Raw genomic sequence first — 27,700 nt, 5'->3', positions numbered from 1 at the left:
AAATTGTCAAGGAACATTTACTTCGGTACCTGGATGGGAAGGCATTAATTAACCAGAGCCATCACGGCTTTATGACCAATAAATCTTGTCAGACTAACCTGATTTCCTTCTACAACAAAATCACTGAATGGTGTGTTTTTGTTTTTTTTCTTATGGTAGAGTTGGAAGGGACCTCAAGGGCCATCGGGTCCAACCCCCTGTGAGTGCACGTTTTCCTAAATCATCCCAGCTATATGTTTATCCAGATTCCGCTTGAAGATTTCCATTGATGGAGCGCCCACAACCTCCCGTGGCAGCCTATTCCACTCTCTCACTACCCTCACTGTCAGAAAGTTTTTCCTAATGTCTAATCTGTATCTCTTTCCCTTTAGTTTCATCCCATTGCTTCTTGTACTTCCTTGTGCTAATGAGAATAGGGTAGATCCCTCTGCACTGTGACTACCTTTCAGATATTTGTAGACTGCTATTAAATCTCCCCTCAGCCTTCTCTTCTGCAAACTAAACAGTCCCAGTTCTTTTAGCCGCTCCTCATAGGACATGGTTTGCAGACCTTCCACCATTTTGGTTGCTCTTCTCTGGACTTGCTCCAATATATCGATGTCTATCTTGAATTGAGGCGCCCAGAACTGTACACAGTATTCCAGGTGTGGTCTGACCAGGGAAGAGTACAGCGGAATAATGACCTCTCTTGATCTAGATTCAATGCTTGTCTTAATACATCCCAGAATTTTATTTGCCTTTTTTGCAGCAGCACCGCACTGTTGGCTCATGTTGAATTTGTGATCTACTATTATGCCCAAGTCCTTTTCCCCTATGCTATCACTTAGTTCTGTTCCTCCCATACTATATATGTTTTTTACATTTCTGTTACCCAGATGTAGAACTTTGCATTTCTCCCTGTTAAATACCATTTTGTTCGCCTCAGCCCATTGTTCCAGTGTGTCTAAGTCCTTTTGAATACACTCTCTCTCCTCTCTAGTGTTGGCTATTCCTCCTATCTTCATATCATCTGCAAATTTTATGAGTTCCCCAATAATTCCATCGCCCAGATCATTTATAAAGATATTAAAAAGTACTGGGCCCAGAACAGAGCCCTGCGGCACCCCGCTTTTGACTTTCTTCCAGTTCGATGTGTAGCCATTTAGTATTATTCGTTGTGCCCGATCATTAAGCCAGTTGTGAATCCACCTAACTGATTTTTTGTCAAAGCCATACTTAATCATTTTTTCAATAAGAAGGTTATGTGATACTTTATCAAATGCCTTATTGAAGTCAAGATATACTATGTCCACGGCATTCCCTTGGTCCAACCATTCAGTGATTTTGTTGTAGAAGGAAATCAGGTTAGTCTGACAAGATTTATTGGTCATAAAGCCGTGCTGGCTCTGGTTAATTAATGCCTTCCCATCCAGGTACCGAAATAAATGTTCCTTGACAATTTGCTCAAAGATTTTTCCTGCTATCGAGGTCAGACTTACTGGCCTGTAATTTCCTGGATCGTCCCTTTTCCCCTTTTTGTAGATGGGGACAACATTTGCCCTTTTCCAATCTAAAGGGACCACTCCTGTTTCCCATGACTTATCGAAGATTATAGCAAGGGGTTCTGTTATTTCCTCTGCTATCTCTTTCAGGACTCTAGGGTGTAAATCATCTGGTCCTGGGGACTTGGTTTCCTGTAACTTGGCTAAGTACTCTCTTACCAGACCTTCGCTTATAGTCAGCTTGGAGTCCTCCTTCCCCTCATCTCCATCACCATTAATGTCGATATTTTCATTAGTTTCTTGGGAGAAGACGGATACAAAATATGAATTTAGTAGCTCCACCTGCTGTTCCACCATGTTAACTGTTTCTCCTTTGTCATTCTTCAGGACTCCAATGGTCTCCTTTACTTTTCTTTTGCTTTTAACATATCCCCAAAATCCTTTTACCTTACTCTTTGCCTCTTTTGCAAGCTTCAATTCGTGTTCAGCCTTAGCTCCTTTGATGCTTGTCTTGCAGAGTCTGCAGACTGCTGTGTACTCTTCCTTAGGTATAGTTCCCATCTTCCACTTTTTGTATGTTTCCTTTTTCCTTTTTAGCAGGTTATGTAATTTTTTGGTCATCCATCCTGATATTTTTAGGTGCTTCCCATTTTTCTTCCTTCTAGGTATTGTTAGTTCCTGTGCTTTAATGATTTCCCTACGGAAGATTTCCCACCCTTCATGTGCATTTTTGTGCTTAAGAATTTTGCACCATGGAATTCTGCTAACCCTTGCCTTCAGGCTCTTGAAGTCTGCCCTGCTAAAGTCGAGCCTTGAAGTCTGTGTCTTCTCAGGTCTTCTTCTTCTTGCAACCCCAAACTCAAGTATAGCATGATCGCTGAATCCCAGTGTCCCTGCTACCCGTAGTCCCTTAACCATGTGCTCTTTGTTGGTTAGGACTAGGTCCAAAATGGATGTTCCTCTCGTGTTTTCTTCTACTAGCTGGGCAATGAAGTTGTCCGCTAGAGAGGATAAAAATTTGATGGAGCCTTTACTCTTGGCTGTGTGGGTTTCCCAATGAATGTCAGGGTAATTGAAGTCTCCCATGATCACTATTTCATGTTTCTTTGAGAGCATGGTCATTTGCTGTGAAAAAATCTCATCCATGTCTTCTGTCTGTCCTGGTGGTCTGTAATAAACGCCTAGTATGATGTCCTTATCATTGTTTTTCCCTTGAATTACTACCCAAATAATTTCCAGTAGATTATCATTCTGTAAAACTGTAATTTCTGTGGAGATGTGTTCTTTTTTAACATACAATGCAACTCCACCCCCTCTTTTCTATTCTATTCTTCTGGAATAAGTTGTATCCTTCCATCTGTATGTTCCAATCATGCATGTCATTCCACCAGGTTTCTGTGATGCCGATGACGTCATAGTTTTCCTTGTGTATCATCAGCTCTAGTTCTCCTTGTTTGTTTCCCATGCTTTGTGCGTTTGTGTAAAAACATTTCAGATTGTGCTCTGTTGCATCCTTTTTCGTAATTTTCTTCTGAGTATCCTGTCTTGGGTCCTCTTTACCACATCTAGTAACCTTGTTTAGTATGTCTTTTAGCTGCATGTTCTTGTCTGTCTTTTTTCTTCCCATCCCCTCTTCTTCTAGTTTAAAGCCCTTCTGATGAGTGTGGCAAGTCTTCTGGCAAATATGTTTTTCCCAGGTTTTGTGAGATGTATCCCGTCTCTAGCAAGGAGTCCATCGTAGAGGTAATTCACGCCATGGTCCAAAAATCCAAATCCTTGCTCTCGGCACCACCGTCGAAGCCAGGTGTTTACCTCTAGTATTCTATTCCATCTCCTGATGCCATGACCATCAACTGGGAGGATTGATGAGAATACTACCTGCGCATCCAGTTCCTTCACTGTCTTCCCCAAATTTTCAAAGTCTTTATAGATAGTTGGTAAATCATTTTTTGCCGTGTCGTTTGTACCCACATGTATCAGTAGGAATGGGTAGTCGTCCTTGGAGCTGAGGAGGCTTGGTATCCTATCGGCCACATCCTTGATTTTTGCTCCTGGGAGGCAGCATACTTCTCGTGCGGTTAAGTCTGGCCTGCAGACAGCTGCCTCTGTGCCTCTTAGCAGTGAGTCACCCATAACCACTACTCTTCTTTTCTTCCTTGCAACACCATTTCTTGTTGCTCCTGATTGTCTCTGGGTGACTTTTGTTTCTTTTTTTGCTGATAGGTTATTTTTGTCATTTTCATCCGCCTGCATGAGAGTTTCATATCGGTTACTTAGCTGTGTGAGTGGTGATGGCCTTGTGATCCATTTGCATCTCTTGGTCACATGTGTCCAGTTTTCTGCCTCTGTAGGTTCTCTAAAGTATTCTTCCCTTACTGTATTCAGGGGACTTGCATCAGTCTCTGCAACTGTAGGCTCTCTAGCACTTTCATCCCCCACTGTGTTCTGGAGGCTTGCTTCAGCTTCATCAATGAAGACCTCACTTTCTTTGATGCTTCTCAACGTCACTATTCTTTCTTCCAACCTCTGCACTTTTTCTTCTAAAAGGGCCACTAGTTTACATTTCATACAGGTGAAGTTGGCTTTATGGTCCGGCAGATCTTGGTTGGACCAAGGGAATGCCGTGGACATAGTATATCTTGACTTCAGTAAGGCATTTGATAAAGTATCACATAACCTTCTTATTGAAAAAATGATTAAGTATGGCTTTGATAAAAAATTAGGTGGATTCACAACTGGCTTAATGATCGGGCACAACGAGTAATACTAAATGGCTACACATCGAACTGGAAGAAAGTCAAAAGCGGGGTGCCGCAGGGCTCTGTTCTGGGCCCAGTACTTTTTAATATCTTTATAAATGATCTGGACGATGGAACTCATAAAATTTGCAGATGATACGAAGATAGGAGGAATAGCCAACACTAGAGAGGAGAGAGAGTGTATTCAAAAGGACTTAGACACACTGGAACAATGGGCTGAGGCGAACAAAATGGTATTTAACAGGGAGAAATGCAAAGTTCTACATCTGGGTAACAGAAATGTAAAAAACATATATAGTATGGGAGGAATAGAACTAAGTGATAGCATAGGGGAAAAGGACTTGGGCATAATAGTAGATCACAAATTCAACATGAGCCAACAGTGCGGTGCTGCTGCAAAAAAGGCGAATAAAATTCTGGGATGTATTAAGACAAGCATTGAATCTAGATCAAGAGAGGTCATTATTCCGCTGTACTCTTCCCTGGTCAGACCACACCTGGAATACTGTGTACAGTTCTGGGCGCCTCAATTCAAGAAAGACATCGATATATTGGAGCAAGTCCAGAGAAGAGCAACCAAAATGGTGGAAGGTCTGCAAACCATGTCCTATGAGGAGCGGCTAAAAGAACTGGGATTGTTTAGTTTGCAGAAAAGAAGGCTGAGGGGAGATTTAATAGCAGTCTACAAATATCTGAAAGGTAGTCACAGTGCAGAGGGATCTACCCTATTCTCATTAGCACAAGGAAGTACAAGAAGCAATGGGATGAAACTAAAGGGAAAGAGATACAGATTAGACATTAGGAAAAACTTTCTGACAGTGAGGGTAGTGAGAGAGTGGAATAGGCTGCCACGGGAGGTTGTGGGCGCTCCATCAATGGAAATCTTCAAGCGGAATCTGGATAAACATATAGCTGGGATGATTTAGGAAAACCTGCACTCACAGGGGGTTGGACCCGATGGCCCTTGAGGTCCCTTCCAACTCTACCATAAGAAAAAAAAACAAAACACACCATTCAGTGATTTTGTTGTAGAAGGAAATCAGGTTAGTCTGACAAGATTTATTGGTCATAAAGCCGTGATGGCTCTGGTTAATTAATGCCTTCCCATCCAGGTACCGAAGTAAATGTTCCTTGACAATATGCTCAAAGGAACCTCTCCTCCATCTCTACCAACAGTACACTCCATCCATATCAGTCCCTCTTTTCTTCCTTTTCCCATGTACAGCCCTCACACACTTTTCAGTCTCTTTAATCATCCTTTTACTTCTTTTAGCAGTGATACCAAATATAAGCGCTCACATAAATCACTGAACCACCTTCTGTCTCTGTCCATTTTGCTCCTCCTAGCTGCTGGGGACATCTCTCCTAACCCCGGCCCTCCTTCCTTCACTAACTCTTCTTCCTGCACACATAGAAGACCTACAAACCTCATCAACATTTACCGTGTTCCTTCTCTTCATCTCTCCCCTGTCTCTTTTAACTGCTCTCTCTGGAACGCCCGCTCAGTGTGTAACAAACTAGAATACATTAATGACTTATTCCTTAGTAAATCCCTCGGCCTGCTCGCCCTTACTGAAACTTGGATATAGCAGGCAGATACAGCCTCTCCTGCTGCTCTGTCTCATGGTGGCCTACAATTCTCACATACCTCTAGGCCTGACAACAGGCAGGGTGGTGGGGTAGGCTTACTTCTGTCACCACAGTGCATTTTTCAGGCCATTCCACCTGTACCCTCACTCACATTCTCCTCATTTGAAGTCCATGCTATCAGACTTTTTCGCCCACTCTCCTTACAGGTAGCTGTGATCTACCGTCCACCTGGCTCACCCTACCAATTTTTGGACCACTTGGCTTCTTGGCTTCCCCACTTTTTATCCAGTGACATTCCTACCCTCATCATGGGTGACTTTAACATCCCTATTGACACCCCTCACTCCCCAGCTGCCTCACAGTTTCTCTCATTAACCACTTCTCTTGGTCTTTCACAATGTTCTTCTTCTGCCACACATGTAGGTGGAAACACGATTGATCTTGTCTTCCATCGACTCCTCACAGTTTCTAAATTTACTAACTCTGCTCTGCCCCTCTCTGATCATAACCTTCTGTCTCTCACCATCAGTGCCCTCTCCCCTTCACAAGATACACCTACCCAACACACATATAGGAACTTGCGTGCTATCGACACCCAGCACCTCTTAGACACTCTACAGTCCTCTCTGTCCCCCATCTTCTCAATCTCCTGTCCCAATCTGGCCACCAGTCACTATAATGAAACCCTTAAAAATGCATTGGATGTGGTGGCTCCCCCTCCACTCGTAAAGTCCCACGTAGGAGGCAGCAGCCCTGGCACATGCCACAGACACGATTTCTTCAGCGGTGCTCTAGGTCTGCCGAACGTCTCTGGAGAAAATCACGCTCACCTGCAGATTTCCTCCACTTCAAATTTATGCTTAAAACATATAGTTCTGCCCTTTACCTCGCCAAACATGACTATTTCACCGCCCTCATCTCTTTTCTCTCCAGCAACCCTAAAAGGCTTTTTGATACTTTTCACTCCTTACTCACACCCAAGGTGCAGACGCCATTCACAGACCTTAGTGCTGATGACCTGGCCACGTATTTCCATGCTAAAATTGATAAGATCCGTCAGGAATCTGCCCAAGCCCCAGGTGGCATTGATCCCACCACCTACCATAGCAATGATCCCCTCACCAACCGCACTTCAGAATGTCCATTCTCATCTTTTGAACCTGTTACAGAAGAGGAAGTCTCCCAACTACTTTCTTCATCTCGCCCTACAACCTGCAGTAGTGACCCCTTCCCCTCACACCTTCTCCAATCTCTGTCGCCTGCTGTCACGACTTACCTTACTAAAATTTTTAAGCTCTCTCTCTCTTCTGGAATCTTCCCATCCTCCTTCAAGCATTCTGTTATAAACCCGCTATTGAAAAAACCCTCCCTGGACCCATCCTGTGCTTCTAACTATCGACCTGTCTCTAACCTCCCCTTCATCTCTAAACTCTTGGAACGCCTGGTCTATTCTCGTTTAATCCGCTAACTCTATGCTTGACCCCTTACAATCTGGTTTCCGCGCTCTGCACTCTATTGAAACGGCTCTCACAAAAGTCTCCAATGATCTCCTAATGGCTAAATCCAATGGCGACTTCTCTCTTCTTATTCTTCTGGACCTCTCTGCAGCTTTTGACACTGTTGACCATCAACTCCTCCTCACTATGCTCCGCTCAGTCGGCCTCAAGGACACTGTGCTCTCCTGGTTCTCCTCTTATCTCTCAGACCGCACCTTCAGTGTATCATTTGCGGGCTCTGTTTCCTCCCCTCTTTCCCTTGCTGTTGGGGTTCCTCAGGGCTCGGTCCTAGGCCCCCTCCTCTTTTCTCTCTACACAGCCCCCATTGGACAAACTATTGCCAGATTTGGCTTCAGGTACCATCTTTATGCTGATGACACCCAATTATACACATCTTCCCGGGACATCACCCCTGCACTCATACAGAACACCAGTGACTGTCTCTCTGCTGTCTCTAATATCATGTCCTCACGCTATCTGAAACTAAATCTCTCCAAGACTGAACTACTACTGTTTCCACCATCTTATAAATCTGTCCCTGATATATCCATTGCAGTCTCAGGCCTTACTATAACTCCTAGGCAGCAGGCCCGCTGCCTCGGGGTCATGTTTGACGCAGACCTTTCCTTCACCCCTCATGTGGAATCACTCGCACGTTCATGTCACCTCCACCTCAAAAACATCTCCAGAATACGCCCTTTCCTTACCAGAGATACACTAAAGACACTTATTGTCTCTCTGATTCATTCTCGCCTTGACTACTGTAACTCCTTACTAATCGGTCTTCCCCTCACTAAACTCTCCCCTCTACAATCTATTCTGAATGCAGCGGCCAGGCTCATCTATCAGTCTAGACGCTACAGCGATGCCTCTGGGCTGTGCCAGTCGTTACATTGGCTGCCTATTCAATATAGAATAAAATATAAAGTTATCACGCTCATCCACAAGGCTCTCCATAATGCCGCACATTGCGGCACATAATGCCGCTCCATACATTTCCTCCCTCATCTCTGTCTACCGCCCAACCCGTGCTCTCCGTTCACTCAATGACCTAACACTTACATCCTCTATTATCAGAACCTCCCACGCTCGTATACAAGACTTCTCCCGAGCTGCACCAATTTTCTGGAATGCTCTACCCCGGACAATCAGATTTTAACTCCCGATTTCTACAGCTTCAAACGCAAACTAAAGACGCATCTTTTCAGACAAGCCTATCACAATTCCTAACGTAAACCCTTTACCTTCCTCTGTCCCCGCTCCCACATTACCCCACATGATATGATGTCATCTCAGGATAACTGTATCTATCCAAGCTCCATCCACATGTTAAAGGACACGATTGTTGACAGCTCATAAAGTTTTATGTTTGTGTAATGACAGTCACCTCTATTACAAAAGTGTCTGACCTCTGCAGAAGCAATGCCGCCCCTGCTACCTCTTGTGTCACCCCCTCTACCTCATAGATTGTAAGCTCTTGCGAGCAGGGCCCTCAGTCCCATTGTGTGAAATGACTTTCTTTGTAATGTATCTTTGTGTCTGTATTTGAACCCTACAAATTGTACAGCGCTGCGGAATATGTTGGTGCTATAGAAATAAAATTTATTATTATTATTATTATTATTATTATTATTATTATTATTATTATATGTGATGATACATGATTTTGCTGATAGAGCCCCTTTAAAGATCATACAATGTGATTTACTGTATTTTTTTTTAGATTTTGTCTCTGACAGTTGTAGCGTACCTACAATAAATGTTACAGACCTCTCCATTCTTTGTAGGTGGGAAAACCTAGAAAATTGCCAGTATATCAAACACTTATTTTCACCACTGTACACAATGAGGTGGTGCTGCAGTAATATTGAATTTGTTCTACTTCTTAATAGAAAAAGAAAAAAAAGGACAATGGCTAAGATAGTAAGAGACAGTGTAGCTATAGGATACCATGTGGTAAAACTTGTTGTTTTAGGTTGTAATTTACCTGGTGTTCTGCCATGGTTAGCCTGTTCCGTGCCCTGTTTAAGTGCCATGTATAAGTGCACTTTGATTAATCTGCACTTCAGTTAAGATGCAATTTGGTTAAGATGCATGCTGCAAATGAAATGCCCCCTGCATGAAATGCTCCCCCATAAGCTATATCTACTTATATAGGAAAGCAGAGCTTCAGAACTAGCACTAATTTAAGTTAACTAATTAGTCTACAAACTGTGACACATGAGGAGGCTGGCAGTGTGGATCTAAGTAAAGAACACATGGAATTGCTAGGATATAGTTCAGGGATCAAGCAGAGATGGATGAAATAGATGATCATATACCATTCAATATTACAGCAGATAATTGAAGGGAGATGCAGAACAGCAAGCAGAGATGGATGAAATAGATGATCATATACCATTCAATATTACAGCAGATAATTGAAGGGAGATGCAGAACAGCAAGCAGAGATGGATGAAATAGATGATCATATACCATTCAATATTACAGCAGATAATTGAAGGGAGACGCGGCGATTTTTTAGCGTTGTGCATCATTGTCTTATTGAATAAAATCCTGTTGTGACCTGAGAGCGCCGTCTTTCCATTTCATTGAAAACGCTATAAAAGAATGTGTTCTACTTACCGAATGTGCACACTGGGTGGGCATTCAGGGTGAGTCTTCATTTTCATCCCCGCCTCTTCTTCCTCCGATGTCCTCCGGTCCCGTCCTCCTCCGGCGCTCGCGAACGGACATTGATAAAAAAAATGACCTGGGCGCATGCGCAGTAGCCGTAGTAGAAGCCGCGTGCTACTGCGCATGCGCCCAGGTCATTTTTTTCTATCAAAGTCGGTTCGCGAGCGCCGGAGGAAGACGGGACCGGAGGAAGAAGAGGCGGAGATGAAGATGAAGACACACCCTGAATGCCCGCCCAGCGTGCACGATCCGTAAGTAGATCACATTCTTTTATAGGGTTTTATTTTAAAATGGGGGGATGGGTAGTGTAATATAACATTTACAGTGCCTGAATAGCCTTTTTAAAGGCTATTCACGCATATGTGGGGCTCTATCAGCATGATTTTGCTGATAGAGCCCCTTTAAATAATTAATTTGCATTTTATTGCATGAAATAAGCATTTGATCACCTACCAACCAGCAAGGATTCTGGCTCTCACAGACATGTCAGTTTCTCCTACTCTGCACTCATTACCTGTATTAATTGCACCTGTTTGAACCTGTATAAAAGACACCTGTCCATATACTCAATCACACTCCAACCTCTCTATCATGGCCAAGGACATGTCTAAGGACATCAGGAACAAAACTGTAGACCTGCAGAAGGCTAGGATGGGCTACAGGACAATAGGCAAGCATCTTTGTGAGAAGTTGGCAGTTTATTAGAAAATGTAAAAACCAAAAATAAATAAACCTTTACTTCAGGTACAAAATAAGCAAAGTAAAATACAGCCTCAGATTCAGGCAGAAGAATGTCAAACAAAACCCTGCTTGTCTGAGCACTAACTAAATAATAAAGTACTAACTGTATGTGTGGCTTACTACCAACCACACAAATAAAGAAAAATCGTCTCATTAGACTCTGTGTCAGGACAGACCACGGCATCTCCTCTCGTTCCCAGGATCTGCCCTGAAGTGCAGGTTCTGCAGGCTTTTATAGCCCAGGACCTACACCTGGGCTGAGGCCTACTCAATGCCTGCCCTGGACCATACATAGGTCAGAAACCTGGAGCTGCTACACTTCTATTGGGACTCCAGCACTCTGCCTGTCACCTTCTCACAAAATATAAAATTTCTGTTGCTTGTTCGTTATGCACTTCACTGGACTGATTTGTACCATATTTGGCACATGGCTAATTTAAGGTGATTCTGAAGATTTTAGACTAGACTCTGAAGATTTAGACTGACGCTGGGTTCACACCTGAGTTTGGGGTCTCCGTTCTATGGTTTCCGTCTTCTGCATGCCAGAAGACGGAAACCATAGACCGGGTCCGGCCGTGCGCGGCGGTGAGCGTTTTGCGCTCTCTGCCGCGAAACCGGATTTTTTTATCCGGACACAGAGTACTGCATGTCCGACTCTGTGTCCGGATTATAAAACCCGGTTTCGCGGCGGAGAGTGCAAAACGCTCACCGCCGCGCACGGCCGGACAGCTTTCTCACCCATTCAAATGAATGGGTGAGAAAGTCTCCTGCAGGTTTCCGTCTCCTGCCTCTGTTTTAGGCAGGAAACGGAAACCTAAGTACGGAGACCGGGCCGCAGATGTGAACGAGCCCTTACTGTTATTGACACATTTGTAACAGCAGTTATAGCACCACTGGCATCCACATCGATTCCTCCATATGACATGACTCATAGTAGCCTATAGAAGATTGCTGGTACTTCATTCTTAATAGCCTCCTTGACATATAGCATTATTATTATTTATTATTATTATTGTTTACTTATTTAGCACCATTAATTCCATGGTGCTTTGCATTTGGGGGTTTACATACAATACACAAAATATACAGGTAGATATAATACTAACAGTGACCGACTGGCTCGGTGGGGTAGAGGGACCTGCCCGTGAGGGCTTACAATCTATGGGGGAAGGGGGTAGAGACAGAAGGAGAGGGGGGAGACAGTTCAGATGGTGGTGTGTTGATAGTGTTATTGGAGGTTGTAGGCCTTCCTGAATAGGTGAGTCTTCAGGGCCTTCTTGAATCCTGTGATTGTGGGGATCAGTCTTATGTGTCTTGGTAAGGAGTTCCAGAGTATGGGGAGAAATCTTGGGGGCAGTTGTGTGAGGAGCGGATTAGAGCAGAGCAGAGTAGGAGGTCGTGGGAGGAACTGAGGTTACATGTGGGCAGGTAGTGGGAGATTAGTTCAGAGATAAAAGCCTGTGTTAGCAGTACAATATAGGCCCAAAGCCTGTGCTAGTAGTAATAGCCTGTTACTGCTAGCACAGGCTTTGTGCCTGTATGGCAACAGGATGTTACTGCTAGCACAGGCATTGGGCCTGTATGGTACTGCTAGCACAGGCTTTGGACCTATATGGAAATATCCCAGACCACGTGACATCTGGGACATTACCATATAGGCCCAAAGTCTGCTAGGATTAACATCTGATCCCGGAGAGGTGAGTAACAGTGTTTATTATGTTCCTTCACCTTCTCTGGGGCTCCGATTATTATACTTGGGGTCTGAGACCCCTGAGTATAATAATAGTTCAAGGTGTCTATCTGTGGGGCATAATTCAGCTTGAAGGGTACACTGTGGCCCCTGTAACCTCTGTTATGCCCCACAGCGGCCCCCCTGCAACCTCTATTTTGCCCCACAGTCTATTTTGCCCCTGTGGGGCATAATATAGGCTGCAGATTGAGAGGATGCAGAAGGAACTTTAGTGAGGCAACTGGAATGAAATTACGGTCACCCCACGGTGAAACTTTTTTTTTTTTTTTTTGCAGGGACGCAAAGTCAGATATGCAGGACATGCATGGTTTCACGGTGGAGAGGCTGCATACGGACATCGGCGGTTTGCTTTAAAAACCCATTCAAATGAATAGGTTTTTAAACTGACTGCCGGCAAGCCGTTCCCGAGCAGTTTTGTCTGGCTTTTTGACAGACTCACAAATGGCGGACAGTCACCAGTGACATCAGGAGGGGATGGAGTAGGGGACTGGTTCCTATCATGTGAGCTAGGACTTAGAACCAGGCCAGAATCCCAGGGTGCATTATAAAGAATCTGCCTGATAAATCAATGTAAATTTAAGTCCCGCACAATTCCTTTAAGTTATGAAGTAGCCACCAAAATTATTTTTTGGTTTGGGGTTTTGGGGAACATGAGGAACTGTATTGCGGGGTCACGTCATTAGAAAGGTTGAGAACCACTGCTCTAAACCAACACGCCCCCGCAGGAACCTCAACCGCCTTGACACCTGCACCCTCTCAGACTCACTCCTACCACTTGCTGACATGTCCTCTAGGACACAGATGCCGGTGCTGCCTTCTATAACACCACCATTACCTCAGCCCTGGACTCTGTGGCCCCCTACACAAACATCAGAGCCCCACCGATCAATAGGCAACCCTGGCACACCGACCTCACTAAAAAAACTGAGATGTGCCTCGCAGGTTGCAGAACGCCTCTGGAAGAAAAGCCACTCCCAGGAAGACTTCCTCAGTTACAAAGAGGCAGTTCTCACATTTAAGAACACACCTCCGCAAAGCAGGTCTACTTCACCACACTCATATCTGCATTCTCTCGCAATCCCAAACAGCTATTCACCACTTTCAACTCCCTCCTCCGTCCTCCTGCCCCCCCCCCCAACATCACTTATCTCAGCTGATGACTTTGCCTCTTACTTCAAAACTAAAATTGACATCATCAGAGGCACTCACCCTACACCCCTGGCAACCCCTCTACCCAGCTGTTCACTGCTCATCATCCTTGACCTGTTTCTCCACCATCACTGATGAAAAACTCTCCTCCCTAATCTCCAAATTCCACCTCACCCCCTGCACGCTTGACCCGATACAGTCACGTCATCCACAAACTCACTGAAGTCATTACTCCGACCCTAACCCATCTCTTCAATTTATCCCTAGCCAATGGATCCTTCCCCTTTGCCTTCAAACACGCCACAGTCACACCTATACTTAAGAAACCATCCCTCGACCCGTCCTCTCCAGCCAACTACCGTCCCATCTCACTGCTCCCGTACGCCTCAAAACTGCTTGAACAACATGTCCACTCAGAACTCTCTTCCTATCTCTCATCCAACCTGCCCTTTGACCGACTACAGTCAGGCTTCAGACCCCGTCACTCCACTGAAACTGCTCTAACAAAAGTCACTAATGACCTTCTAACCACCAAAGCCAAGCGCCATTACTCTGTCCTCCTCCTCCTTGACCTCTCCTCTGCCTTTAACTCAGTTGACCACTCCCTCTTGTTAGAAATTCTCTCATCTCTTGGTATTTCAGACCTGGCGATTTCCTGGATCTCCTCATCCCTCACCAACCGCACCGCACATTCAGCGTTTCCCACTCACACACTACCTCCTCACCACGCCCTCTCTCTGTAGGTGTCCCCCAAGGCTCTGTCCTAGGACTCCTCCTGTTCTCCATCTACACCCTTGGCCTGGGCAAACTCATAGAATCTCATGGTTTTCAATACCATTGCTATGCGGATGACTCCCAAATATACATCTCTGGACCAGACCTTACCTCCCTGCTGGCCAGAGTTCCAGAATATTTAGCGGCCGTAGCCTCCTTCCTCTCCTCCCGCTTTCTCAAACTCAACATGGAGAAAACAGAGTTCATTATCTTTGCCCCCTCCTTAAACTGCGCTGCTCGCTTAATTCACCTCACCCCCCGATCCTCATTGGCTGCTCCCCTCTGCCAGTCCCTCCTCTGGCTACCCATAGCCCAGCGAATTGAGTTCAAGCTACTAACGTTAATATACAAAGCGATCCACAACCTGTCCCCTCCATATATCTCCGAACTAATCTCCCGCTACCGGCCTACACCTAACCTGGGATTGGAAGCTCATTTGAATATTTCTGGTGCATGCTGGGAAGAGGAGAAGAGTCGCCTTAATCTCATCGATTGCTGGGAATTGCTGGGTCTCGCTGGTTAGGAGGTTCTACACTTCGTAGACGGCGTCAGACGAGGGAAAAAAAAAAAAAACATATACAAGATCATTCATCCAAATTTAATGAGCAACATGGAAGAGGAGAAAACCCACATGGTGAGCTGCAACACTTGCTATATGTTTACAGATCTGCCGGACCATAAAGCCAACTTCACCTGTATGAAATGTAAACTAGTGGCCCTTTTAGAAGAAAAAGTGCAGAGGTTGGAAGAACGAATAGTGACGTTGAGAAGCATCAAAGAAAGTGAGGTCTTCATTGATGAAGCTGAAGCAAGCCTCCAGAACACAGTGGGGGATGAAAGTGCTAGAGAGCCTACAGTTGCAGAGACTGATGCAAGTCCCCCGAATACAGTAAGGGAAGAATACTTGAGAGAACCTACAGAGGCAGAAAACTGGACACATGTGACCAAGAGATGCAAATGGATCACAAGGCCATCACCACTCACACAGCTAAGTAACCGATATGAAACTCTCATGCAGGCGGATGAAAATGACAAAAATAACCTATCAGCAAAAGAAGAAACAAAAGTCACCCAGAGACAATCAGGAGCAACAAGAAATGGTGTTGCAAGGAAGAAAAGAAGAGTAGTGGTTATGGGTGACTCACTGCTAAGAGGCACAGAGGCAGCTGTCTGCAGGCCAGACTTAACCGCACGAGAAGTATGCTGCCTCCCAGGAGCAAAAATCAAGGATGTGGCCGATAGGATACCAAGCCTCCTCAGCTCCAAGGACGACTACCCATTCCTACTGATACATGTGGGTACAAACGACACGGCAAAAAATGATTTACCAACTATCTATAAAGACTTTGAAAATTTGGGGAAGACAGTGAAGGAACTGGATGCGCAGGTAGTATTCTCATCAATCCTCCCAGTTGATGGTCATGGCATCAGGAGATGGAATAGAATACTAGAGGTAAACACCTGGCTTCGACGGTGGTGCCGAGAGCAAGGATTTGGATTTTTGGACCATGGCGTGAATTACCTCTACGATGGACCCCTTGCTAGAGATGGGATACATCTCACAAAACCTGGGAAAAACATATTTGCCAGAAGACTTGCCACACTCATCAGAAGGGCTTTAAACTAGAAGAAGAGGGGATGGGAAGAAAAAAGAAAGACAAGAACAAGCAGCTAAAAGACATACTAAACAAGGTTACTAGATGTGGTAAAGAGGACCCAAGACAGGATACTCAGAAGGAAATTACGAAAAAGGATGCAGCAGAGCACAATCTGAAATGTTTTTACACAAACGCACAAAGTATGGGAAACAAACAAGGAGAACTAGAGCTGATGATACACAAGGAAAACTATGACGTCATCGGCATCACAGAAACCTGGTGGAACGACATGCATGATTGGAACATACAGATGGAAGGATACAACTTATTCAAAAAGAATAGAACTAATAAAAGAGGGGGTGGAGTTGCATTGTATGTTAAAAAAGAACACATCTCCACAGAAATTAGTTTTACAGAATGATAATCTACTGGAAATTATTTGGGTAGTAATTCAAGGGAAAAACAATGATAAGGACATCATACTAGGCGTTTATTACAGACCACCAGGACAGACAGAAGACATGGATGAGATTTTTTCACAGCAAATGACCACGCTCTCAAAGAAACATGAAATAGTGATCATGGGAGACTTCTATTACCCTGACATTCATTGGGAAACCCACACAGCCAAGAGTAAAGGCTCCATCAAATTTTTATCCTCTCTAGCAGACAACTTCATTGCCCAGCTAGTAGAAGAAAACACGAGAGGAACATCCATTTTGGACCTAGTCCTAACCAACAAAGAGCACATGGTTAAGAGACTACGGGTAGCAGGGACACTGGGATTGAGCGATCATGCTATACTTGAGTTTGGGGTTGCAAGAAGAAGAAGACCTGAGAAGACACAGACTTCAAGGCTCGACTTTAGCAGGGCAGACTTCAAGAGCCTGAAGGCAAGGGTTAGCAGAATTCCATGGTGCAAAATTCTTAAGCACAAAAATGCACATGAAGGGTGGGAAATCTTCCGTAGGGAAATCATTAAAGCACAGGAACTAACAATACCTAGAAGGAAGAAAAATGGGAAGCACCTAAAAATATCAGGATGGATGACCAAAAAATTACATAACCTGCTAAAAAGGAAACATACAAAAAGTGGAAGATGGGAACTATACCTAAGGAAGAGTACACAGCAGTCTGCAGACTCTGCAAGACAAGCATCAAAGGAGCTAAGGCTGAACACGAATTGAAGCTTGCAAAAGAGGCAAAGAGTAAGGTAAAAGGATTTTGGGGATATGTTAAAAGCAAAAGAAAAGTGAAGGAGACCATTGGAGTCCTGAAGAATGACAAAGGAGAAACAGTTAACATGGTGGAACAGCAGGTGGAGCTACTAAATTCATATTTTGTATCCGTCTTCTCCCAAGAAACTAATGGAAATATCGACATTAATGGTGATGGAGATGAGGGGAAGGAGGACTCCAAGCTGACTATAAGCAAAGGTCTGGTAAGAGAGCACTTAGCCAAGTTACAGGAAACCAAGTCCCCAGGACCAGATGATTTACACCCTAGAGTCCTGAAAGAGAGAGCAGAGGAAATAACAGAACCCCTTGCTATAATCTTCGGTAAGTCATGGGAAACAGGAGTGGTCCCTTTAGATTGGAAAAGGGCAAATGTTGTCCCCATCTACAAAAAGGGGAAAAGGGACGATCCAGGAAATTACAGGCCGGTAAGTCTGACCTCGATAGCAGGAAAAATCTTTGAGCAAATTGTCAAGGAACATTTACTTCGGTACTTGGATGGGAAGGCATTAATTAACCAGAGCCAGCACGGCTTTAGGACCAATAAATCTTGTCAGACTAACCTGATTTCCTTCTACAACAAAATCACTGAATGGTTGGACCAAGGGAATGCCGTGGACATAGTATATCTTGACTTCAGTAAGGCATTTGATAAAGTATCACATAACCTTCTTATTGAAAAAATGATTAAGTATGGCTTTGACAAAAAATCAGTTAGGTGGATTCACAACTGGCTTAATGATCGGGCACAACGAGTAATACTAAATGGCTACACATCGAACTGGAAGAAAGTCAAAAGCGGGGTGCCGCAGGGCTCTGTTCTGGGCCCAGTACTTTTTAATATCTTTATAAATGATCTGGACGATGGAATTATTGGGGAACTCATAAAATTTGCAGATGATACGAAGATAGGAGGAATAGCCAACACTAGAGAGGAGAGAGTATATTCAAAAGGACTTAGACACTCTGGAACAATGGGCTGAGGCGAACAAAATGGTATTTAACAGGGACAAATGCAAAGTTCTACATCTGGGTAACAGAAATGTAAAAAACATATATAGTATGGGAGGAATAGAACTAAGTGATAGCATAGGGGAAAAGGACTTGGGCATAATAGTAGATCACAAATTCAACATGAGCCAACAGTGCGGTGCTGCTGCAAAAAAGGCGAATAAAATTCTGGGATGTATTAAGACAAGCATTGAATCTAGATCAAGAGAGGTCATTATTCCGCTGTACTCTTCCCTGGTCAGACCACACCTGGAATACTGTGTACAGTTCTGGGCGCCTCAATTCAAGAAAGACATCGATATATTGGAGCAAGTCCAGAGAAGAGCAACCAAAATGGTGGAAGGTCTGCAAACCATGTCCTATGAGGAGCGGCTAAAAGAACTGGGATTGTTTAGTTTGCAGAAGAGAAGGCTGAGGGGAGATTTAATAGCAGTCTACAAATATCTGAAAGGTAGTCACAGTGCAGAGGGATCTACCCTATTCTCATTAGCACAAGGAAGTACAAGAAGCAATGGGATGAAACTAAAGGGAAAGAGATACAGATTAGACATTAGGAAAAACTTTCTGACAGTGAGGGTAGTGAGAGAGTGGAATAGGCTGCCACGGGAGGTGGTGGGCGCTCCATCAATGGAAATCTTCAAGCGGAATCTGGATAAACATATAGCTGGGATGATTTAGGAAAACCTGCACTTGCAGGAGGTTGGACCCGATGGCCCTTGAGGTCCCTTCCAACTCTACCAGAAGAAAAAAAAAAAAAAAAAAAAGATCCTCCAATGACCACCTACTCCGCTCTGCTCTCATCCGTTCCTCACATAACCATCTCCAAGATTTCTCCCCATACTCTTTTCAGAACCCAGAGTATAATAATCGGAGACCCGGAGGAATAAAAACATAAAAAACTACTGTTACTTACCTTTCCCCCGGCTCCTACGCTGTCTTCTCTGCTGCCGTCATTCTTCTATGACGTCGGACTTCACATGACCCGGGAAGCAGGGCGGGTTCATGTGAAGTCAGAGGCGTCAGAAAGGACGTCAGGAAGGAGGCCTGGCAGGATCGTGGAGAGGTAAGTAACAGTGTTTTTTATGTTTCTTACCTCTCCCCGTCTGCCAATTATTATACTCGGGAGTCCGAAAAGACCCCCGAGTATAAGGATAGCAGCAGTAGCGGCTGTCACCAGGCCCCGGGCCCTGTGGCAGCTGCCTCTGCTGCTATGGCAGTAGTTACGCCACTGTGTATATGCACGTATATTTGTAAAAATGTCTATTGTAAGAATAGAAGAAAATAGTAAGTAAATAGTTAGAAAATAGCTTTACAGGAGATTATTGCACATCATCAGAAGGTGTACAGGACAGGAAGAGAGGATGTTCAGAGGGTTACTGTTGGTGGATGAAAAACTACTAGGAGAGGGGCCACACAGTGGCTCAGTGGTTAGCACTGCAGCCTTGCAGCGCTGGAGTCCTGGTGTTCAAATCCCGCCAAGGGCAAAAAAAATCCATCTGCAAGTTTGTAGGTTCTCCCCATGTTTGCATAGATTTCCATCCCATATTCCAGAGACATACTGATAGGGAAAAATTTACATTGTGAAATCTATGTGGGGCTCACAATCTACATAAAAAAAAACTACTAGGAGTTGCAGTTAGTGGATGGGAAGGGTTGCCTCATGACAAAAAACTGACACTCCCACAACCAGGAGGTATAGCATGAACCTGAAAACATGAAGAATTGGTAAAATTTGTCCAAATACTGTGAGAAGGTGACAGGCAGAGTCCCAGGTTTCTGACCTATGTGTGGTCTAGGGAGGGTCTGGAGTAGGCTTCAGCCAAGGTGTGGGTCATAGGCTCATTACTGGCCCATAAAAGACTGAAGAGCCTGCCCTTCAGGGCAGATCCAGGGAGCGAGAGGAGGCGTCTGGGTCTGTCCTGTTAGTCTGGTGAGACTGTATCATGCTTATTGGTTTGTTCGTGTGGCTGTTAGTAAGCCACACATATAGTTAGTTTGTCATTACTGTTTAGTTAGTTGCGCAGACTAGCAGGATTTTGTTTCTTATTGTTTTGACTGAAGTTAAAGCTGTATTTTATTGTGCTAATTTTGAGCCTGACGTAAACGCTTATGTATTTTCCTGTTTTTGGGTTTTTTTTCTAAATCTGTTTCCTGCATATTTATGTCCCTGTCTTTGACTGGTTGGCTCCACACCATTGCTGCTACCAAGCTACTCTCCCCACAATATACACAGATTTCATCAATTATGTTTGTTAATTTATATAACAAGCCTTTCCTGCCTATAGTCATATTTTCTTGGTCCCGGAAAACCCCATTTATGGGTTCCGGATGATGAAAGTTTTTTCCTAGTATAGAAGATGAGTAATGCTCAGAACTAAATGGCTATTCTGATTTTATTGTTTGATTCTTTTTGTTTTATAAAGCTTAAAACAGTGTTTTCCAATGTTGGTTTTGCACAAGTTTCCCCAAAATGCCTCTTTCAACTATGTATTCATTTGGACTCCATTTCTCCGGATCTTAGTTATGCTCACGCAGAATCTTTGGCTAGTATTTTCTTCCTTGAAAGGGTAAGTTACTATAGAGTGATATATGTTTATATAATTTTGGATATTGGCAGAATAAGTTAAAATGTTTTTTTCACTTGCTTTCCCTTATTTGTAGAAAAATGTACCAGCAAATAAAGCTCACTTAGTGGGGTGCAACACATTGAGCACATAGGCTTTATTGCATCAAGCGTGTAGTGTTGAAGCTTTCTGTAAAAATGTAAATTTCAAATTGAGATCATAATAGTCTTCAATATAGCAAGTGCCAGTTTGCAGTCTGATGCTAATATTTCGACAATTCTAAATGCTGTGTAATTTAGTGTTCCAGATTCACATGGTGCTGTTTTGTGAAGTTTTTGAGGCATCTATTTTGATCTGTAAGTTTCTTGCACAATGTCATCAACCTTAACAGCCAGATTCAATGTTAAAAGGGTTTTCCTGGCATAAATATTTTTGCTTAGGATAAGTCATCAACATGAGATTGTGAGGGTCCAACAACCAACATTTCCACAGATCAGCTGTACTCATCAGCTGATACAAAGAAAATGAAGCAGGAAGCAGACAGCTCAGTTCTTTGTATAGTGATTGAACTGCGTCCACTACAGCACAGCTCCCATTCAAGTGATCTGCAATACTCTGGGTCTGGCCACTACGCAGAGCTGTTTGCTTCATCAACTGAGAACAGCTGATTTATGGGGCTGCTTGGTGTCAGACCTTCACCTGATGTTTATAACCTATCTTCACTATTGACAGCAGCATCTGAGGGGTTAAATTGCCAGGGTCAATGTCATCTTTATACTTGAATGTTGCCACAGTTTACATCTGTAATATACAGCTTGGATATGTCGTAGTTAGTGCTGGTACAGTACCAACACCATCCCTACACTGTATGGTTATGACACTGACCTCAAGGTATTAAATGGAGGAATATAAAGTTGAGATTCATTTTTACTGTGTTTGATCCATCTTTTCTTTACAAGCTGATTTATAATCTTTTCATGGTATCTGTGAAAATGCCAACTTTCCCAGTTGTATTTTCAATGTTAATTCTATCTGCACCCTCAGAATGCCGATAGAGTTGACTACTATGATAAAGCAGGAAGCCTTCAGCTTGCTGTGCCACCATGCAGGCTGCCACTAGTATTACTCTTAAATTTGGGGAGTCTTATACTTTGAACTGATGTACAGAAGCTGGTTTCTTAAATATCTCAAGGATCTCATGGAACTGGTTAACTGGTATTTAAATACCCTACATGTCGGGTTCTTCTGTCCGCTTGAAAAGTCGGACATCTTTTCATGTGGACAGTGAAGATGTCGATGCCCATTTAAATAAATGACAGGTGTCACGGACACAGCTAGTGTCCGCTCCTAATGTCCGTGCCAGATTTTGAGCGGACACTACTTGTTGGACACCGACGGTAGTGTGAACGCCCCCTAACTAGTTGTGATCCCATAACATACTAATATGTAATGGCTGCCTGTTTCCACAAACTAAATTAATAGTACAATAGTGTAGTATAATAGTTATGAAGGTGATGTCGGCTTTGGAGCTAAGCTTTCGTCATCGGGACATACACAGCTGACTTCCTGCTCTAACAGCTGTGAGTGATGAAAACATGGGCAAGTTCATTATGCTTTGCACGCCACTCTTCTGGCATACAAAGCATAAAAAAAGTCAATTTTTTTGCTCAGACTTTTGTACAAAAAATTTGCAACATTTTGTTTTCTAAACTGCCATTAGTCCTTCCACATTTATTATCATTTCCATCAGAAGTCTAATGTAAATGATGCAGGAAATGTACACCAGTTATTAGCTGATAGGGCTCCTGCGGGAGCTCCCAGCCATGTCCTCCTCCTACTGCTCCTGGAATGATAATGCACATGGTGTGAGACTTCCAGTGGCAGAGAGATGCACTTTCAGGGCATGCCAGGAAGCGACAAAGCCAACTTTTGGGGTCAAATTTTAATTCTTTAAAGTGTGGATGAATGAAGAACTTTCCCAGTGGCCTTTATAAGTCATCAGGCCTCAAGATTCTTCTCTTAAAGGGATTCTATCATTAGAATCCCTTTTTTAATTGATACTACATAGGAATAGCCTTAAGAAATAGAGATGAGCGAACACTAAAATGTTCGAGGTTCGAAATCCGATTCGAACAGCCGCTCACTGTTCGAAAGGGTTTCGAGCCCCATTATAGTCTATGGGGAACATGTACTCGTTAAGGGGGAAACCCAAATCCGTCTCAGGAGGGTCACCAAGTCCACTATGACACCACAGGAAATGAACACCTCTGGAATGCAACTGGGACAGCAGGGGAAGCATGCCTGGGGGCATCTAACACACCAAAGACCCTCTATTACCCCAACATCACAGCCTAACAACTACACACTTTACACATTCAAAAAAACCTCTATCAAAGTGGGAAAATACCTGGAAACCTTCTTTACTCCCCAAATGGATGGACACAAACCCCAATTTAAGCTCAACAAACATTATCAACCACCCCTTTAAACCACGTTCCCCATGACAACCACGGATGGAACAGGCAATGGGAAATCCTTCAGTCCCCACCCTCAACTGCCATTCTGTGTGTGTGTGTATGTGATGTGGTAAGACCTTCCAAAATTCACTTTTTATGCCCTTAACATGAGCCCTTCCAAACAAAGTTACAGGACCCTTGGCATGAGTAGAGCCTTGCACCATCAGTATTTTTGGCCCTTGGAGTGAGTAGAGCCTTCAAAATTCAGTGTTTTTGGCCCTTGGAGTCAGTAAAGCCTTGCACCAGCAGAATGTTAGCCCCTTTAAAACTCTTTGCCCCTAAAACAGTGGTTCCAGAACCATCACTCTTTGTGTTGGATTGATGCAGTGGATTGGACTGAGGACCCAGACACTGACCTTGATTTTGACTGTCAAATTGATAACATTTTGGCATCATGTCCTGGGGGTAACTTTTATTTAGAGGACCGCAAAGGGGGAGAATTGGCTGCAACCACTATTAGCAGTAATGGTCCTCTAATATCGGACTCTACATTACCTATACAGGGTTCTGATCAGGTGTTAATTGTCCAAACAACATGCTCCAGTACTTTACGTGTAGATCAAAAACCACTTTCCCTTCCGACACCAGATTTAACCAAGCTTCACCATCATCATCCTGCTGAGATGGAGCCATTAAAGGAAACCTTGCCTTCAAAGGCATGTCCTGGAGCTGCAACTGAGCCCAATGTAAACACAGAGTCATTTTGAACTGAGCAAAATTCACCAGCAGTGTTTTTGGCCCTTAGGGTGAGTTGAGCCTTGCACCAGCGTGTGTCCCGTAACATCAGGCGGGCCCTAAGTTCTGCGCTTTGCACAAAAGTTCCACTTGACCACCGACGCGTGGACAAGTGCATGCGGCCAGGGACACTACATCTCAATCACGGCACACTGGCTGAATGTAGTTGAGGCTGGGACCGGGTCGCAAACTGTGGCGGCCTGCCTTCTCTCCCCGCCCATTATTCCTGGCAGGAGTGCTGAAACACCACCCTCCTCCTCCTCCAAGTGGACCCCAGCTACGAGCTGGAAACGCTGCAACACTGGCGTGAGGAGACATCAGCAGGCCGTGCTGAAGCTCATCAGCTTGGGGGACAGACAGCACACTGCCTCTGAGGTCAGGGATGCCAACCTGGATGAGATGGCAATTTGTTTTTTCCCGCTGCCCCTGGGGCTTTTTTGTCTTGTTGGAGGGCTCTGGAGCTTGCCAGCCTCCAACACGTTCCATGCTTGGCCCATGTGTTCAATGTAGTGGTGCAACGGTTTTTAAAATCATACCCCAAAATAGCAGAGCCAAGGGTGAAAGTGCGGCGCTTGGCTACCCACTTTCCCAAGTCTACACTAGCTGCTGCTAGCCTCAAAACACTCCAGAAAGGCCTACATCTGCCCGAACACCGGCTGTTGTCCGTCGTCCACACACGCTGAAACCCTACATACCATATCTTGACCAGGGTGTGTGAGCTGCACAGACCTTTGATGAAGTTCCATCTACAAAACCCAAGGGTTCCTCAAAGTCAGCTCCCTCAGTTTCTGCACCATGAGTTTCCATGGGTGGCAGAGTTATGGCTAGAGGCAGAGGCATGGATAGGGGTGATGTCTAGGGGCAAAAGCAGTGTGGATGTGGAGGCAAGCTAAGCAGCAAAAACTGGGGATACAAGCAGAGGCATGGACTGGGGTGATGTTTGGGGGCAAAAGCAGTGTGGGTGTGGAGGCAAGCTAAGCAGCAAAAACTGAGGATACAAGCAGAGGCATGGACTGGGGTGATGTCTAGGGGCAAAAGCAGTGTGGATGTGGAGGCAAGCTAAGCAGCAAAAACTGGGGATACAAGCTGAGGCATGGACTGGGGTGATGTCTAGGGGCAAAAGCAGTGTGGATGTGGAGGCAAGCTAAGCAGGGAAAAAGGTGGCTAGAGGCAGAGGCATGTCCAGAGTCACAGTACAGCTGCTTGACAGAAGCTAGGCCTGAGCCAGATGCTAGGCCTGAGCCAGATGCTCTCTTTTCTAGCCTCCTTAGAAAAATTCCCCCATCGAGGCCACGTTTCTCGATGGGGGAGATAATTTGTAACTGTATAGGTGGAGGACAAACTGAGTGTGGTTTGCACACTTTGCAATGCTAAACTGAGTAGGGACTTTAAAAAGAGCAACTTTACCACCTCTGTCATGTGCCGTCATTTGTAAAGTGGGCTTAGTGGGTGACAGCAAGCGCAGGATAATCGTCGTCTGGCATTGCGGCCACTGCCTCTCCCACTGTTGACAGTGCTGGCGCTGCAGTCCAGACCACCATCCAGGTCACCTCCAAATCTAACTCTGACACTTTGGGGAGTTCACCCTCATCCTCCCCTTTTCCTGCCACTTCTCCTTTTGCCTGCGCCATCATGCGCCTCTTCCCAGCAACTCCCCATCTCCCAGGCCTTTCATTCCAGGCTAAAGTACAGCGCAACCCACCCACATGCCCAAGGCTTCAACGGCCTCATCTTAAATCTTCTGGCCCAGGAGATGTTGGCGTTCCAGCTTGTGGACACTCTGCCCTTTTCGGGCCTGCTGGCTACTGCGCCACCTCACTGTGCCATCCACACCTTTCACCAGCACTTTTCCCCAAACATGAGGAGGTCCCTAAGTTCAGCGCTTTGCACAAAGTTCCACTTGACCACCTACGCATGGACAAGTGCATGCGGACAGGGACGCTACCTTTTAATCTTGGCACACTGGTTGAATGTACTTGAGGCGGGGACAGGGTCGCAAAATGTGGTGGACTGACTTGTCTCCCCACACAACATTCCTGGGAGGAGGGCTGAAACACCACCCTCCTTCTCCGCCGTTAAGTGGACTCCAGCTACGAGCTGGAAACGCTGCAACACTGGCGTGGGGAGACGTCAGCAGACCCTGCAGAAGCTCATCAGCTTTGGGGCCAGACAGCACACTGCCTACAAAGTGAGTCATGCCATCCTGGATGACACGGCAATGTAGTTTTTGCCACTGCACCTGGACCCACACGTTTTTAACTCAGTGCTACTGGTGAAAGTGCTGTGCTTGTGCGGATAGTTTTGAAAGTCTATAGTTGCCGCTGCTAGCCTCTATGCACTCCTACAACGCCTGTATCTGCCTGAACAACGGCTGTTGTGCGATGTCTCCACACGCTGGAACTAAACATATCATCTGTTGAGCAGAGTGTGTGAGCAGCACAGACCTTTGATGGAGTTCCAACTCCAAAACCCAAGGGTTCGTCAAAGTCAGCTCCCTCAGTTGCTCAACCATGAGTGGCCATGGGTAGCAGACTTATGTGAAATCCCATCCATTGCACTGGACACGAAACATTAGCATGCGCTCATCACAACTCCGGATTTGGCAGCTGCGTTAAGCAGGGTACAACACAGGCCAGGCCCAAGCACCAGGAACAGGTGTTAGAAAAACTGCAGCATCCGCCATTTCCTTCCAATTTTGTGGTTGTGGACCCACCACCGACGTTTCTGGACCTCAGTGGGGATGATGAGACACAGTTGCCGTCAGGGCAAGCTGTGGTTATGTGCGGTTTGCAGTAAGGGGACAGTGCGCAATTGGAAGAGGAGTTGGTGGAGGACGAGGCCACCGACCCCACATGGACAGGGGTGATGTCTAGAGGGCAGGGGTGAAAGCAGTGTAGATGTGGAGGGAAGCTAAATCAACAAAAAAGCTGGGTAGAAGCAGAGGCGTAAACTGGGGTGATGTCTAGGGGCAAAAGCGGTGTAGATGCGGAGGGAAGCTAAGCAGCAAAAACGGTGGGTAGAGGCAAAGGCATGCAAAACTCTACCCTGTTGCAAGACTAATTCCTAGGTCTGGGACACGTTAATGGCCCCCCCCTGGCCAAATTACCGCCACTCGGGCCTAGTGTCACCAGGAGGGACAAGTATAGGCGCATGTTGTGGGAGTACCTGGCCGACCCCAGCTCTGTCCTCTCCGATCCCTCTGTGCCCTACACTTATTTTCTCATAAGTTTTTCTGCAATACACATGTCCTGTGAAGTTCCCTTGGATCTCAGAGGAGTTGGCCTCAGTGCTGTTCATCTGAGTTCCCTTGGCAATTTGCTGTAACCTACTCTAGGCAGCTACCATAGCATCCAGCATGGCCTGCACCATCATGCACCTCTTCCCAGCCACTCCCCATCTCCCCTGGCATTTCAGGCAGAAGTACAGCGCAAGCCACCCACATGCCCAAGCCTTTAATGGCCTCATCTCAAAACTGCTGGCCCTGGAGATGTTGGCGTTTAGGCTTCTGGTTACCTAGGTCTTCCATCACCAGATGGCAGCTGGGACACCTCCCTATGCTGGGCCTAGCCGTTACTACTTCTCTTGGTGTGCTGTCCCTGCCTTGCACCTGCTTGTGTCCCATAAC

The 27,700-nt window shown here is 45.1% G+C and overlaps 1 protein-coding gene across 1 annotated transcript in view; it reads left to right on the top strand.

Moving 5' to 3' along the window:
* Positions 1-27,700, top strand: part of FANCE (FA complementation group E) — a 103,360-nt gene that overhangs the window by 16,393 nt on the left and 59,267 nt on the right. The window contains exon 5 of the mRNA XM_075264311.1: positions 20,684-20,827. Coding sequence (XP_075120412.1) covers positions 20,684-20,827 — 144 coding nt within the window. The remainder of the gene's footprint in view (positions 1-20,683; positions 20,828-27,700) is intronic.

This window comes from Leptodactylus fuscus, chromosome 2 (genome assembly GCF_031893055.1).
Source record: "Leptodactylus fuscus isolate aLepFus1 chromosome 2, aLepFus1.hap2, whole genome shotgun sequence".
Taxonomy (NCBI): Eukaryota; Metazoa; Chordata; class Amphibia; order Anura; family Leptodactylidae; genus Leptodactylus; species Leptodactylus fuscus.
Note: the sequence above shows the minus strand (reverse complement) of the source record. Positions and strands in the feature narration are given on the sequence as shown.